This window comes from Mirounga angustirostris, unplaced genomic scaffold (genome assembly GCF_029215605.1).
Source record: "Mirounga angustirostris isolate CCGP_5_RB_7025 unplaced genomic scaffold, mMirAng1.0.hap1 SCAF_10, whole genome shotgun sequence".
Lineage (NCBI taxonomy): Eukaryota > Metazoa > Chordata > Mammalia > Carnivora > Phocidae > Mirounga > Mirounga angustirostris.
Window position 1 is genome coordinate 82,842,365 of NW_026991718.1, and position 15,106 is coordinate 82,857,470.

Consider the following 15,106-nt stretch of genomic DNA (forward strand, 5'->3'; position numbering starts at 1 on the left):
TCCCTGGCTTTCCCTCCCCTTCCCCGGTCACCTTTCCTCCCCCTCTGCCCCTCCCTCTCCTCTCCATCGCACTCCCCCTTTCTTCTCTCCACTGCGCTCCCCCTTTCTTCTCTCCACCATGCTCCCCCTTTCTTCTCTCCTTTTCATGATTCTTACCTTCTGTCCTATGCAGCAAACTCAGAAGTGGTCCCCTCCCCCCCAAGAAATTTGCACCCACCATGGGGGCCTCTCCAAACATCTTCCAGGTTTCCTCTCATTTCTTGGGTTTGCTGGTGGCCATGATGATAAAGGGCAGTGTCAGGAGTGGAAAGGAAGGAGGGTAGCCAAGAAGGGGTGCGAAGGTCTTGGTTTGTTGCAGGGACACCCACTGCTGTCCGGGCACCCTCTCTTCACCCACTCACCCCGTGCCCATTGCTTCTAACATGGTCCAACGGAAGCCAACTGTTTACCTGGACAGTCTTGGTTCCTCCATCAGTAGAATCTCGTCAAAATACAGAAAAGTAACCCATAATGGAAATAAAAATAGAGAAGAGCCATAAAGCCTAGACCCATCAGGAGAAGAGAAATAATAAAGATCAGAGCAGAAATCAATGAAATAGAAACCAAAAGAACAGTAGAACAGATCAACAAAACTAGGAGCTAGTTCTTTGAAAGAATTAACAAGATTGATAAACGCCTGGCCAGACTTATCAAAAGGAAAAGAGAAATGACCCAAATAAATAAAATCATGAATAAAGAGGAGAGATCACAACCAACACCAAAGAAACAGGAGGGCCGAAATATCGAGGTGATGAACTCCTTTGAGCTGGTCTCCCACACCGTGGAGGAGAAGATTATCATTGACAAGGAGTATTACTACACCAAGGAGGAGCAGTTCAAACAGGTGTTCAAGGACCTGGAGTTTCTGGGTTGGTATACCACCAGGGGGCCGCCTGACCCCTCCGACATCCATGTCCACAAGCAGGTGTGCGAGATCGAGAGCACGCTCTTTCTTAAATTGAACCCTATGACGAAGCACACAGATCTTCCCGTCAGTGTTTTTGAGTCTGTCATCGATATAATCAATGGAGAGGCCACGATGCTGTTTGCTGAACTGACCTACACTCTGGCCACGGAGGAAGCCGAACGCGTTGGCGTCGACCACGTGGCCCGAATGACAGCCACGGGCAACGGGGAGAACTCCACTGTGGCCGAGCACCTGATCACGCAGCACAGTGCCATTAGGATGCTGCACAGCCAGGTCAAGCTCATCTTGGAGTACGTCAAGGCCTCCGAAGCGGGAGAGGTCCCCTTCAACCATGAGATCCTGCGGGAGGCCTTTGCTCTATGTCACTGCCTCCCAGTGCTCAGCACAGACAAGTTCAAGACAGACTTTTACGATCAATGCAATGAAGTGGGGCTCATGGCCTACCTTGGCACCATCACCAAAACCTGCAACACCATGAACCAGTTCGTGAACAAGTTCAACATCCTCTATGATCGACAAGGCATTGGCAGGCAGATGTGGGGGCTCTTCTTCTGAGAGGGTACTTGAAGGGACAACGCACAGGTCGGACAATGGCCCCACAGGGGAGGGGTGTCACACTCGTTAGAGAAACCTCCTGTCAATAATAAAAGGGGAGCAGCCCCTCAGCACCCCTAAAAAAAAATTATAAGAACATATTATGAGCAACTCTATGCCAGCAAATTAGATAACCTGGAAGAAATGGATGCATTCCTAGAGGTGTATCAACTACCAAACTGAACCAGGAAGAAATAGAAAACCTGAACAGACCTATAACCACTAAGGAAATTGAAGCAGTCATCAAAAATCTCCCAACAAACAAAAGCCCAGGGCCAGATGGCTTCCCAGGGGAATTCTACCAAGCATTTCAAGAAGAATTAATACCTATTCTTCTGAAACTGTTCCAAAAAATAGAAATGGAAGGAAAACTTCCAAACTCATTTTATGAGGCCACCATTACCTTGATCCCAAAACCAAAAAGAAGAATTACAGACCAATATCCTTGATGAACGTGGATGCAAAAATTCTCACCAAAATACTAGCCAATAGGATCCAACAGTACATTAAAAGGATTATTCACCACGACCAAGTGGAATTTATCCCTGGGCTGCAAGGTTGGTTCAACATCCACAAATCAATCAATGTGATACAATACATGAATAAAAGAAAGAACAAGAAACATATGATCCTCTCAATAGAGGCAGAAAAAGCATTTGACAAAGTACAACATCCTTTCTTGATCAAAACTCTTCAGAGTGTAGGGATAGAGGGTAAATACCTCAATAACATAAAAGCCATCCATGAAAACCCACAGTGAATATCATTCTCAATGGGGGAAAACAGAGCTTTCCCCCTAAGGTCAGGAACATGGCAGGGATGTCCACTATCACCACTGCTGTTCAACATAGTATTAGAAGTCCTAGCCACAGCAATCAGACAACAAAAAGAAATCAAAGGCATCCAAATCAGCAAAGAAGAAGTCAAACTCTCACTCTTCGCAGATGATATGATACTTTATGTGGAAAACCCAAAAGACTCCACCCCAAAACTGCTAGAACTCATACAGGAATTCAGTCAAGTGGCAGGATATAAAATCAATGCACAGAAGTCAGTGGCATTTCTATACACCAACAACAAGACAGAAGAAAGAGAAATTAAGGAGTCGATCCCATTTACAATTGCACCCAAAACCATAAGATACCGAGGAATAAATCTAACCAAAGAGGCAAAGAATCTGTACTCAGAAAACTATAAAACACTCATGAAAGAAACTGAGGAAGACACAAAGAAATGGAAAAACGTTCCATGCTCATGGATTGGAAGAACAAATATTGTGAAGATATCAATGCTACCTAGAGCAATCTACACATTTAATGCAATCCCCATCAAAATACCATCTACTTTTTTCAAAGAAATGGAACAAATAATCCTAAAATTTGTATGGAACCAGAAAAGACCCCGCATAGCCAGAGGAATGTTGAAAAAGAAAAGCAAAGCTGGTGGCATCACAATTCCGGACTTCAAGCTTTATTACAAAGGTGTAATCATCAAGACAGTATGGTACTGGCACAAAAACGGACACATAGATCAATGGAACAGAATAGAGAGCCCAGAAATGGACTCTCAACTCTATGGTCAACTCGTCTTCGACAAAGCAGGAAAGAATGTCCAATGGAAAAAAGACAGTCTCTTCAACAAATGGTGTCGGGAAAATTGGACAGATGCAGAAGAATGAAACTGGACCGTTTCCTTACACCACACACAAAAATAGACTCAAAATGTTGAAAGACCTAAATGTGAGACAGGAGTCCATCAAAATCCGAAAGGAGAACACAGGCAGCAACCTCTTCGACCTCAGCCGCAGCAACTTCTTCCTAGAAACATCGCCAAAGGCAAGGGAAGCAAGGGCAAAAATGAACTATTGGGACTTCATCAAGATAAAAAGCTTTTGCACAGCAAAAGAAACAGTCAACAAAACCAAAAGACAGAATGGGAGAAGATATTTGCAAATGACATATCAGATAAAGGGCTAGTATCCAAAATCTATAGAGAACTTATCAAACTCAACACCCAAAGAACAAAGAATCCAATCAAGAAATGGGCAGAAGACATGAACAGACATTTTTCCAAAGAAGACATCCAAATGGCCAACAGACACATGAAAAAGTGTTCAACATCACTCGGCATCAGGGAAATCCAAATCAAAACCTCAATGAGATACCACCTCACACCAGTCAGAATGGCTAAAATTAACAAGTCAGGAAACGACAGATGTTGGCAGGGATGTGGAGAAAGGGGAACCCTCCTACACTGTTGGTGGGAATACAAGCTGGTGTAGCCACTCTGGAAAACAGTATGGAGTTTCTTCAAAAAGTTGAAAATAGAGCTACCATACGACCCAGCAATTGCACTACTGAGTATTTACCCCAAAGATACAAATGTAGGGATCCGAAGGGGTACATGCACCTCGATGTTTATAACAGCAATGTCCACAATAGCCAAACTGTGGAAAGAGCCAAGATGTCCATCGACAGATGAATGGATAAAGAAGAAGTGGTATATATATACAATGGAATATTATGCAGCCATCAAAAGGAATGAAATCTTGCCATTTGTAATGACGTGGATAGAACTGGAGGGTATTATGCTGAGCGAAATAAGTCAATCAGAGAAAGACATGTATCATATGATCTCACTGATATGAGGAATTCTTAATCTCAGGAACAAACTGAGGGTTGCTGGAATGGTGGGGGTGGGAGGGATGGGGTGGCTGAGTGATAGACACTGGGGAGGGTATGTGCTATGGTGAGTGCTGTGAATTGTGTAAGACTGTTGAATCACAGACTTGTACCTCTGAAACAAATAATACATTATATGTTTAAAAAAAAGAAGAAGAAGAAGAATATAGCAGGAAGGGAAAAATGAAGGGGGGGAATCGGAGGGGGAGACGAACCATGAGAGACTATGGACTCTGAGAAACAAACTAAGGGTTCTAGAGGGGAGGGGATGGGGGAATGGGTTAGCCTGGTGATGAGTATTGAGGAGGGCACGTACTGAATAGAGCACCGGGTGTTATACGCAAACAATGAATCATGGAACACTACATCAAAAACTAATGATGTAATGTATCGTGATTAACATAACATAATTAAAAAAATGGAAAAAAAAATAGAGCAGAGCCAAGCCTTGAAGCTTATCCTCTTACACAGTACAAGCTGCTATGGTGCATACATTTTTCCAAATTTAAAAACCTAGTTCCTGATGCCGTAAGATTCAGGGAGACAATATCGCACAAACCCTTAAGTTCACGGACACTTTCATTCCAAGAACTTCTTATTTATGACATGTCTTTCCATAGGAAGACTTCTAGTTCATATTTTCAAAAGTTTATTGGCAAGACTTCTAAAACTCCAGAACTTAAGGGTCCACTATTTTCCTTAAAATATCCATATGGAAATGGTATTGGCTAGGAAATAAGATTTTTGAGAAATTGAAAATTAATTTATATTTAATCTGGGGAATATTTTCCAGAGGGAAAACACAATCCTAAAGGTAGAACTCTGAGCTTTTTGGTGTGTGTGTGTGTTCATTTCTCCAAGAACTGTGGATTTCCACACAGAAGATTGTAACCAGCTGTTCCTAACCCCCATCTAGGAAGGAGTGAGAAGCTAGTGGCTTGAACTGGAGTGAGAATTTAAGTTCAATAGGAAGAAAGGAGGTCCTGACAATGAGGATTGTTAGGACATTAGCAGAGGTTGCCAAAGAGGGCTGTACCATCCTTCCCCGGAGGGCCTTACCATTTCTGTAGGTTCTCATCTCTGTGGGCGGGCTTAGGCTTGCCAACCCCCCCAAAAGCACCGGCTTAAGAGGAAAGCAATGAGACAACCCTCCAAGTCCCCCCATCCCACACATCTTCTCCAGGACCACCTCAACGTCATGCCAATTCCCATGCTCTTATTAAGAAAGGCCACAGCGTCCATCTGAGCAGCGACCCCCAGTTAGCCATAGACTCAGCATCTGTCACACAGAGGGCCAAAGCCCCGAGTGGTGTTCACCCTAACCATGTCAATGAGCTTTACCTGACCAAGCCATGGCTCAAATCTCTCAGTAGCATTTCCTCAGGGAGAAAGCCCAACAGACCCATCATGGTCTTCAAGCCCGGAAAAGGAGGGGTAGAGTGAGCTCCTGCCTCGTGATGCAACAGCTTCTCAAAATCTAACTACAAGGGCGCCTGGGTGGCTCAGTTGGTTGAGCGACTGCCTTCGGCTCAGGTCATGATCCCGGAGTCCCAGGATCGAGTCCCACATCGGGCTCCCAGCTCGGCAGGGAGCCTGCTTCTCCCTCTGACCCTATCCCCTCTCATGCTGTTTCTCTCTCTCTCTCTCTCTCTCTCTCAAATAAATAAATAAATAAATAAAATCTTTAAAAAAAAAATCTAACTACAGACAAGGCAAATCCAGCAACCTGGACCTCACAAGTGAGCGTCACCACCAACTTCCCTTTTGAACGCTTTTCAGATTTCCTCCCAGTTGCCTCTGAGTGAACTGAGCACCACACATCCAGTGAGGACAAGATCTGGCTCTCTTTCTTCATCTGTGGCTTTCCTTTGAATTTCGGTTGATACTATCAGGCCCGGATCATTAACCTAAAGTTGTCAGAAATGGTAGAAGGTGGCAAGGGTTTGTTCTCTAACAATACTTTTTGGGATATAATCTTAGAGCTAAGAGTTGTATCTGGAAGAGATACAGATGAAGGAGGGTGAAGAAGCCTGTTGCTGCCCTCTTGGGGATGGAACCAAGGAAAAAGCTGGTCTGGGTTGGCTGCTTCATATTGACCATCACGGTCCCCACCACTGGGGCCTTCCAGTCCCATGAAGCCCAAGACCCTGCGATGACAAAGAACCTTCTCCCATTGGCAGGAGGCACAAGACACACATCCATGCTGGGAGGAGGGAACAGCCCTCCCAATATCCCTTAACCCATGGACAGAGGCAGGCCTTTGTTTCTGGAATGCACATAGAGCCGACAAACTTCCTCAAGAGCTGGTGGCCATTTGAAGTGACCTTTCTTCACGGGTAGTTCTTTTTACTCCTGTGCTTTTAGCATGAAATATAACTCAGGGGGGGAAACGTGTATGGTCTGTGTAGATTTATGAATTACATATATAAATACACATGTGTAGAATACTTTTCAGTGTCTACACGTATGCCCAAACTTCCAATACTCCTTTACTATTGCCCTCTTCGTGAAGGACTTGTTGGGAAGGGATGGAAGGCCAGGGGAGGGGAACCTTGGCGAAGAGCAGCATTAAATGCAGAATCTGAAAATGTTTGTGTTTTAAACACATTTTTGTGCACTAAGAACCAGTGAAGGAGGGAGGGCAGACAGGGGAATTTTAGAGAAGAATGATCTCTCTCTCCATAAATATTAAGGAATAAACAAAGTAGAGGTAAGCACCAAAGTCCAACCCCAGAGATCCATGGTTGACTTCTAGTTGCTAGAGAAGTGGAGATAGAGGGGACCTATCATTTGGCTGAGGATTTAGGAGCATTCCAAGAAGTATGAACAGCACAGGGAAGGAGGACTAACAACATGATTTCCAGGTGGGATTTCCTCCTCCACTAACGACTTATCAAATGGTGAAAAGGGAACATCGTGCTAGACCCTTCCTTAAGGATGTGTGTGGATAGGAGAGAAGTGTGTGTCTCTTTGACTCATTACTGGGGCACTAGCTGGATGCACATGACCTCAGATGTCACAGCTCTGGGGTGAGCTTCTGTCTAGAGCTCATCCTGGGCCCCAGGCTGCCAGGGTCGGCCACAGCTGGAGGACCAGCTCACCCCTGAAGGAGTGAGTGTGCATTCCAAAGGGCCCCACAACCTGAACTAAGGGTTTTGTACCTGGAATTATTAGATGAAAAGTTGTCTTGTTAAAGCTTGAGGACTGTATGCTGCTTGTCACTGTTTTAGAGGAAAGATATTCCAGGTGCATGGAGTATACCACTTGAATGCAAGAAGAGGACTCATTTGATTTACAAATAGCCCAAACTCCTATTCCTTCGCTGAAGTGCCCAGCAAGAGCAGAAAATAAAATCATTGAAAATCAAAAACTATGGAAGAGGCAATAGGCTATAACATAATGGATTCTGTTCTCAGAATCCAAAGATTGGGGTTCAAAAACCATTTCCAGGGGCGCCTGGGTGGCTTAGTCGGTTGAGCATCCGACTCTTGATTTCGGCTCAGGTCATGATCTCCGGTGGTGAGATGGAGCCCTGTGTCGGGCTTTCTGGTGGGTGTGGAGCCTTACCAACCACACAGACAGTGGATTAACACATATTCTGTGTATTATATGTATTATATACTGCATTTCTTACAATAATACCTTCTCCTTATTTTTTTTTTTTCTATTTCTAGGCTACGCAGTTGGTCGGCGAGTTTTTTCAAATTGCTGCGGACCTCCAAAAAATCTCCAATACATTTATTGAAAAAAAAAATCCACATGTCAGTTCAGTTTCATGTTATTCAAGGGTCCCCTGTACTCCCTGCCCTCACAGGGCTTCGCGGTGGGACCTAGATGAGGTGAAGCACGTGACAGCCCCCTCCCAGGCCCTGTCGCTATACACAGTGCTCCGTGAATGTTTATGGCAAAGCGCTGGAGACACATCTGCTAAAGCCATACCTACTCCTTACCGAAATCAGCGGATTCGACCCCTAAAGAGTCTGCACCAGCCTGTAGAGGAGAAGGCAATATCCTCATCTCTCCTTGGAGGCCACACTCTTTTCATTTCCCCCAGGAACATGTTGTTTGTGGGAGAACCTGGAGCTACTCCCCTGAAAAGAGCTCCCTGGGGCCTCTGAAGCCAAGGCCGAGGGAAGTGCTACCAGAAGGCAGAGCAGCTGTGCCTTCAAAGTGGGAGGATGAGCCCCTGTACTCAACTCACAACCTGCTGCCTGCCTGGAATTTCTCTAGCGAGAGATCAAACCCCTCAGGCCACAGTTGGAGGAAAAGATGAGAACCGAGAGCGCAGAGAGGAAGGACCCCATCTGGTTGGAGCATCCCGGTGTCCTGTGCCCGAAACAGAGCCCCGCACAGGTGCTCCTCGGGTGTTGAAGAATGTGTGCAGGCACCGAGGACTGAGTCTGGTGGCACCTGGAAGTCCCGGGCTCAGAGGGAAGAAGCAGGTGCTTGGGGGGCTGCATGGAGCCTGCAGATGCCGCTGTGCCCACACAGACCCGCAGTCGGGATGGCCAATGGAGCACCTGTCGCTGAGCTCTCCATCCCCTGACTCGGTTCAGCCCCACACCACACAGTGTTCGTCTTCTGCTCCACGGATAGCCGCCTGCTCGCACCCTCCCGAGCCTCGCTCCGATCTGGGCACTCAGCTCTGCAACAAGTGCCGCGGACTGAAAGCGAGAACATGTCAGCCTTGAGGAGCTGGGAATGCTCAAACAGGCAGACGGGAAGCACCTCAGCGGTGACTTTCTGGATGGGGGGGGTAAGCCAAGCGCCTCACACACACCTGTGCACCATCAGGGGGCGACTCCTCTTCTGGATAAGGGGGTGGCGCCCCTCCCCACACCTGTTTGCACTCAGCGTCCTCCCCAGCGCAATCTCAGTCAGTGTCATGGCCCTCAGCCTCATCACCAAAATCTCCCCCATGTCCCCCTTTCCATCTCGCTGTCTCTTTCCCCAGTCTCTCCCTGTGTTTCTATCTCTCTCTCTGCCCCAGTCTCTCTCTCGGTCCCCCCCTACCACACCCCCATCGTCCCTTCTCCCTCCCTCTCTCCTTGTCTCTCTGTCTCTCTCCCTCTGTTTCTCTAACTCTCTATATCTGTATCTCTCTGTGTGTGTCTCTGTATCTCTCATTCCCCCTCCAGGTCCCTCCCCTCTCCCCATCCCTGTCTCTCTCCTCAGTCCCTCCCTCCTATTTGACTTTCCAAGTGTGTCCCCTGTCTGGTCCTTCCCCCACCCCTGGAGATGGGCCTTCACAATGCCTTGTCCAGTTTGCCTCTGCACCCTCCAGACTGGTCTTTTGGCCACAGCTCAGCGCCCTCCACCCTCATGTACAGAAACCTCTCCAAAGTTTTCCCCCCGAAACACAAACCTAACAGCATCTTCCCCCTGCTGCGAACTCGCCCATGGGGGCCCCCACCGGCTCTGGGGCTGCCTCTCCAAGCCCAGCTCCCACGCCCCCACCCCCGGTTACAGGGTGCTGACACTGAGCGCTCACAACCACCAGGGTCCCATGAAGCTCTTTCCATTAAGCTCCCCCACTGAAGCCCCAGCACATCAGGCAGCAGCAGGGCTCTGCCATCTCCGTCTCGGGAGGGAGGAAGCCAAGATCTGGAGGTCTCCATCACGTGTAGCTGCAAAGCAGCAGAGCAGGAGTCTCGGCCGGATGAGCCCGTCCCAGTGGCACTGCCCCCCCACCTGTACCCAGCAATCAGGGTCACTTAGAAGGTTTAAGTCCCTCCCGGCCCACCCCAGAGCCAAGGGGAAGGGGTTTCTCAAGGCTTCCCCATAACTGAAGCAAGCACCACTTGGGAGCTTTCTTGTGAATCACCGTCCTTCTTACAAGACTGGATACCCTGAAGCTAAAGATCATTTCGTGTCCCCAGTTCTAAGCAAGACCTATTGCTCACAGAGGCTTAACTGAATCAAGTAACAGTCCGATCAATGACTGAGTGGCTTAATGAATATCATGCTTTCACGTGGTCACATCTCTCTGTCTCTTCCGTAACAAAACTCAGTTTATTTGCCTGGCCATGTCAGAAATTTCGGAAGTGAGTTTACTGCTTATGGAATATTATCAGAAAGAGTCTACATTCCCATCATTTAAGGATAGGATCACCGTTACAATAGAAGAGTGTGTTTTTATCATTGTTGGCCAGTGATGTTTCCTGTGGGATGTCACCATGCTCGAATTTTAAGCAGATGGGTATGGGCTCCATTCATAATTTCCCTGATTTAGGAAAAATCGTTTTCGCAGACGGGGACAGTACACCTGCTGCCTGCCAGAGCCCAACAGCAGCTTTGGTCTTGGCACAGGTGGATGTGATTTTACTTCACCGGTGATGTCTCCACAAGCTGCCTGTGCAGTTGGTCCTGGTGACAACGGGGCAGAGGATGAAGCCGGGGCTCACCCTTCTTCGGGCGGGGGGACACTGAGATTCCTGGGCATCGTACCAACTCAGCCATATGTCACCACAGAAAGTAACTGCTTTTTCCATATATGATCATAACTAATGTTGCAAAGCCTGTTTTGCCTGGATCCTTTTACAGGACCTATGCAAAATATGCTGTGAGCTTTCACTCCAGATTTCTTCCTTAGGATGAATGGCTCTGCACACACACGGGAACAAGCTCTTATTCTGTTCATCAGGAGTGATAATTATTCCATAGGCTAATTCCCCGAGTGTTAGTTACATGGGGTGAGGTTCTGGCTCATGAACAGCAGCTGATGGAAACGGGGATCCTAATGGCCAAATACATCCTAATGTTCTCCTTTTAATTCTTTCCTTTTTTTCCCTGTCTTTACCTTTTAGAAAATGTTAATGTATTCCTGATGAATTCAGTGTGAAAAAAAATATGTTTATCAGCTTGGGTTTAAAATTTTTATTCATAATAAGAATATAGTAGCACCACCAACACTTTCCAAAGTCAATCCTGGAAACTCTGGCAGCTTCTCAGGGCATCCTAAGCGAGGTGACCGCACAGAAGAGTTACAAGGCAGGAATTCGGATGCCAACACGAGACGCCAGGGTCTCCGGATCAGGTATGGGCGCTTTGTTCTTGCCAGGCGTGGTGTCGAGGAAAGCGTGCTCTGGTGGCAGATAACCCTGCAAGATGTCATTCGGTAACTGCGGAAGTTGTGCCTTTAGCCAGGGCCAAACAGATGATAAGGTTGTCGCTGTTAACAGGTGCTAGCTATTTGGAGCAAACCCTACTTCCGCTTGCGAAATGCAGCCACTGAATTTCCCGATCACACTTCCCCGCGTCTGAATTTCCCGATCACACTTCCCCGCGTCTATCAGTGGCAGTGAGGGAGGGCGAGCTCCGAGGCCCTGCCCCGCTCAGCCTCCGATCCTCGGTGCCTGACTATCCACCAGGCCCCCGGTGTCCTCCGACGGCCGAGCCCCAGCCACCCGCGAGCGGATGCGGCCCCCCGCCCCCAGCCCCGCTGGCCCGGTGTCGGACACGGAGCCCACCTCCGCAGCTGAACCGCTCTCCCCTACGTGACTGCACGCAGAAGCCGGCGGCCTCCACGGCTGCATCCAGAGCCACAGCTGGGTTCTTTAGTTTGTTGTGAAAAGAATTCCAGCATGACACAGCTCCTGTCAGTACAAAGAAGTGCTGGAGCATTGGGGGGGTGCGGGGGGAGGCAGAATGCCCCTGAAAACAGCCGGGCCCCGGTCTGCTCCTCTCCACGGTAAACAGACCGCGCGGGCACTACCGGGCCGGGACGCAGGTCCTGGCCACAGGGGCGCCTCGAACGCCTCCTGGGCGTCTGGAGCAAACAGTGCCACTCGCTCTGTGGTCAGGTCGGGGACAGCCAGTCCTCCCGTTGTTTGATTTCTAAACTTGCCTCCACCTCCCCTAGGCCTCTGAGAGCTCAGGGCTTGCAAATCAACACAACATTTAATTAACTGCACATTAAAGTTTCCATCTTTCAAGGAAGGGAATTAAGGACAGTACACTTTCTGAAGCATTCATTAATGAAAATATAAATTCTAAAGCCTCCCGAGTTCCGGGTGGTCCCCCCGACTAGACGTGGTTGCCTGCCGGGACTCTCTGTGTTGGGCCAGTTCCTTCCCATAAGCTGCAGGGTCCAGGGTCCCCTTCCAGGCAAACACTGTTAACCCTCCGAGCTCCAGTCTTGGTTTTGCCACACCCCAGAGCCCTCTGAATTATCCTCAAGAGTTTTCAGGAAATACTCAAAACTGTTGCTATTGATACTGAGTTGTGAGCGCTTTCTTATTAAAATGAAAGGTGTGGAGAAAGCACTGTTAAGAGAGGCAAGAGACATGAATAATAATAATTAAATACTGTCTGCCGTCCATGGAATGGATGGAAGCTACTGTCATTCCCTGAGAACGACAGAGGCACATGGACCACCAGAGAGGAGGAAAATAGCACAGTCTGCTTGACTTTAGGGAGATGGGGAGACAGACCAGAAGATATCTAGGGCAACTCCCGCCAAACAGGCTGGATCTGCATGACACCAAAATTACCTGACAGTTCAGGCTAAGACCACGCACACATACCCCCCCCCACACACACACAGACCAGAGGTCACAAACCACAGTGAGTGAGAAGTGCATTGTTCAGGAGTCGGGGATGCTGGCCCCGATTCTACCACGAACACAGTCCCACAAGCCCACTCTGCTTCTCTGCTTACCCTTCTCCTCAGCTGAAGAACAACGCAACTCACACCATGGCCAAGATCACCAGCAGTGCTTTCTATTAGAATGCATCGCCGTGTCGGTCTAAAAAGGGATTGTCTTGCAATGCCCAGTTTTGTTATTTCTCAGTATCTATGTCTCCTCCCAATATTAAGAAGTCTGAGAAAAAAAGCAGTGGATCTTATTTAATTTTCTACTATACATTCTGCATATTTATTTAGTTTATGCTCGTCTGTCATTTCTACGGCACGCCAGGGACCGTGCTAGCATCAGGATATAGATGCTGGCCTTGCCCTTCTGGAGGAGGCAAACAAATGACTAAACAGGTAAACGAACTAATTATAAATTATAATTAGCGTTAGGCAGGGAAAATCGCCAGTGCCTAAGATAGCAAATGATGGAGAAGAGCAACTTCAAAGTGGGCGTGTGAGGACGGCTTCTGTGGAGGGGACGTTCAAGGTGAGTCGCAGAAGGAAGGCAAGGAGCTAGCTCTGCAACCAGCGGTCCTTGCACACGGCAGACACACAACTGGTGCTTCTTGATTTGCTGAGCAGTGTTTATAAAGGAGATCTCATAAATTCAAATTAGTAAGAAAACCTAATCAAAATATACTTCCGGATAGACAAAAGCAACCGGGAAGTGAGTTCTTCACTCTCCAGGACGAGGTAGAGCGTGGTGTGGACCAGGGGCTCCTTTTCCCTCATGGACTCACCGAAGCCAACGAAATACTCTCTGGGCTCCACACTTGCTTACCCTCTGCCTCATCCTCTGGTTCTTACTTCAGCTCTCTGCTCAGCGCTGGTACAGTGACCCATACACCAGAGGATGCTAGGTTCTCATCCACCATTCCTTTCAACTCGTCATTTCTCTCTGGTCTTTGGATTTCCTCACCAGTGTGGCATCACGCAGAAGACGGCATCTCAATTCCTTACATTTTGTTCCCTGAAGTCTCCTGTGCCATCACCCCCTATCACAAGAAGGCGAGGGAGGCGGACGCGGTCATCAGACCCCGCAGCGGGTCACTCAAGTGTGTCCCATCTTGTGATGGAGGAGTGAACTGGACTCTTGCAGACTGCTCGGCCACTTGGCTCTCCCGCGCCCATCACCAAGCCCCCACTCTTCTCTCCTTGCTTCATGGCTGTGGGGCTGGGACACATTCTCCTGCTCCCTTTAGTCTCTGTCCAAAGGTGAACTTAGGTGGAGACTCAGAGATAAGAAATATCTTGTGAGGTAGATTTTCCTGACCAGACTCTGACAGACACACTCACCCCGGGGGTAAGTGCTTCTCCTATTACTTAACCAATAATTACTGTCCATGTACCCAGGGACCTGTAATGTGCACCCAGAGGTGGAGGAGGGGAGGCAAAAACATCTGTATCTCTGTTACCTGATGTGCACAAGCAACATCAGGAGGCAAGATGCGCCTAGCCACCCCTTGAAATTGTCTGATGCCATTGGCTGCCTTCCTCCCCTCTTTCCTCCTTTCTGCCCTCCACCATTTGCAGGGGGAGCAGCCCTGTATTGCCCCATTTGGGCCGCACCTATGATGACAAACCCAGTCCTGACTCTCAAATTCCCAGTTGAGTAGGGGATCCCTGAACAGATGGTGCTGCCACAGGGACAGAGGGGTCACTCTGAAATAGAGCTGGGCTGTGGTATAGAGGGAACACAGTCCATGGCCCCATTACTAACCCAATGGAGGGGGCAGATGGAAGGCTTCTTAGAAGAGCAAAACCCAGAGTCAACTTTTAAATAAGACTGGTGCTTGGGAAACAAAGGAAAGCTCAGGAGATGCTACATCAAGAAGCACATACTGAGGGTATAGTCCTTTTTGCAAGTCTGTGGATCAGTGAAATGGATTCTGATGAGTGAGCCAAGACCAAGGAATGCCCTCACCTCCACCCTGAGACTCTAATCAACAGGTCTGTGTTATGGATCCAGAATCCACTTGTTTGTCTCACTTCTCTAATAGGGTATGTAGGAGGCATCTGATTATTTCAATCTTGTAACAGTTCTTCAAGGATCAGGGAACTACTCCACCCCATTAAAACCATTAGCAGGGATCAGCCACTCCAATGAGTATGGCACCTCTAGGTCATTCAGACCCAGGAACGGAACCCCAATGGTCGGCCAAATGCATTCTGCTACGAAATTTTGATGGACGATGCTTCCTTAGCCTGGGCCAACATTTAATTTGTGTT

At 48.0% G+C, this 15,106-nt stretch overlaps 1 protein-coding gene across 1 annotated transcript; it reads left to right on the forward strand.

Annotated features, from left to right (window-relative positions):
• The first annotated feature begins 727 nt into the window (after positions 1-727).
• Positions 728-1,649, forward strand: LOC123840798 (COP9 signalosome complex subunit 6-like). Its single transcript, XM_045870557.2, has one exon. It carries the CDS (start codon positions 728-730, stop codon positions 1,520-1,522), a length of 795 nt encoding a protein of 264 aa, XP_045726513.2. The 3' UTR covers positions 1,523-1,649.
• The last annotated feature ends 13,457 nt before the right edge of the window (positions 1,650-15,106 follow it).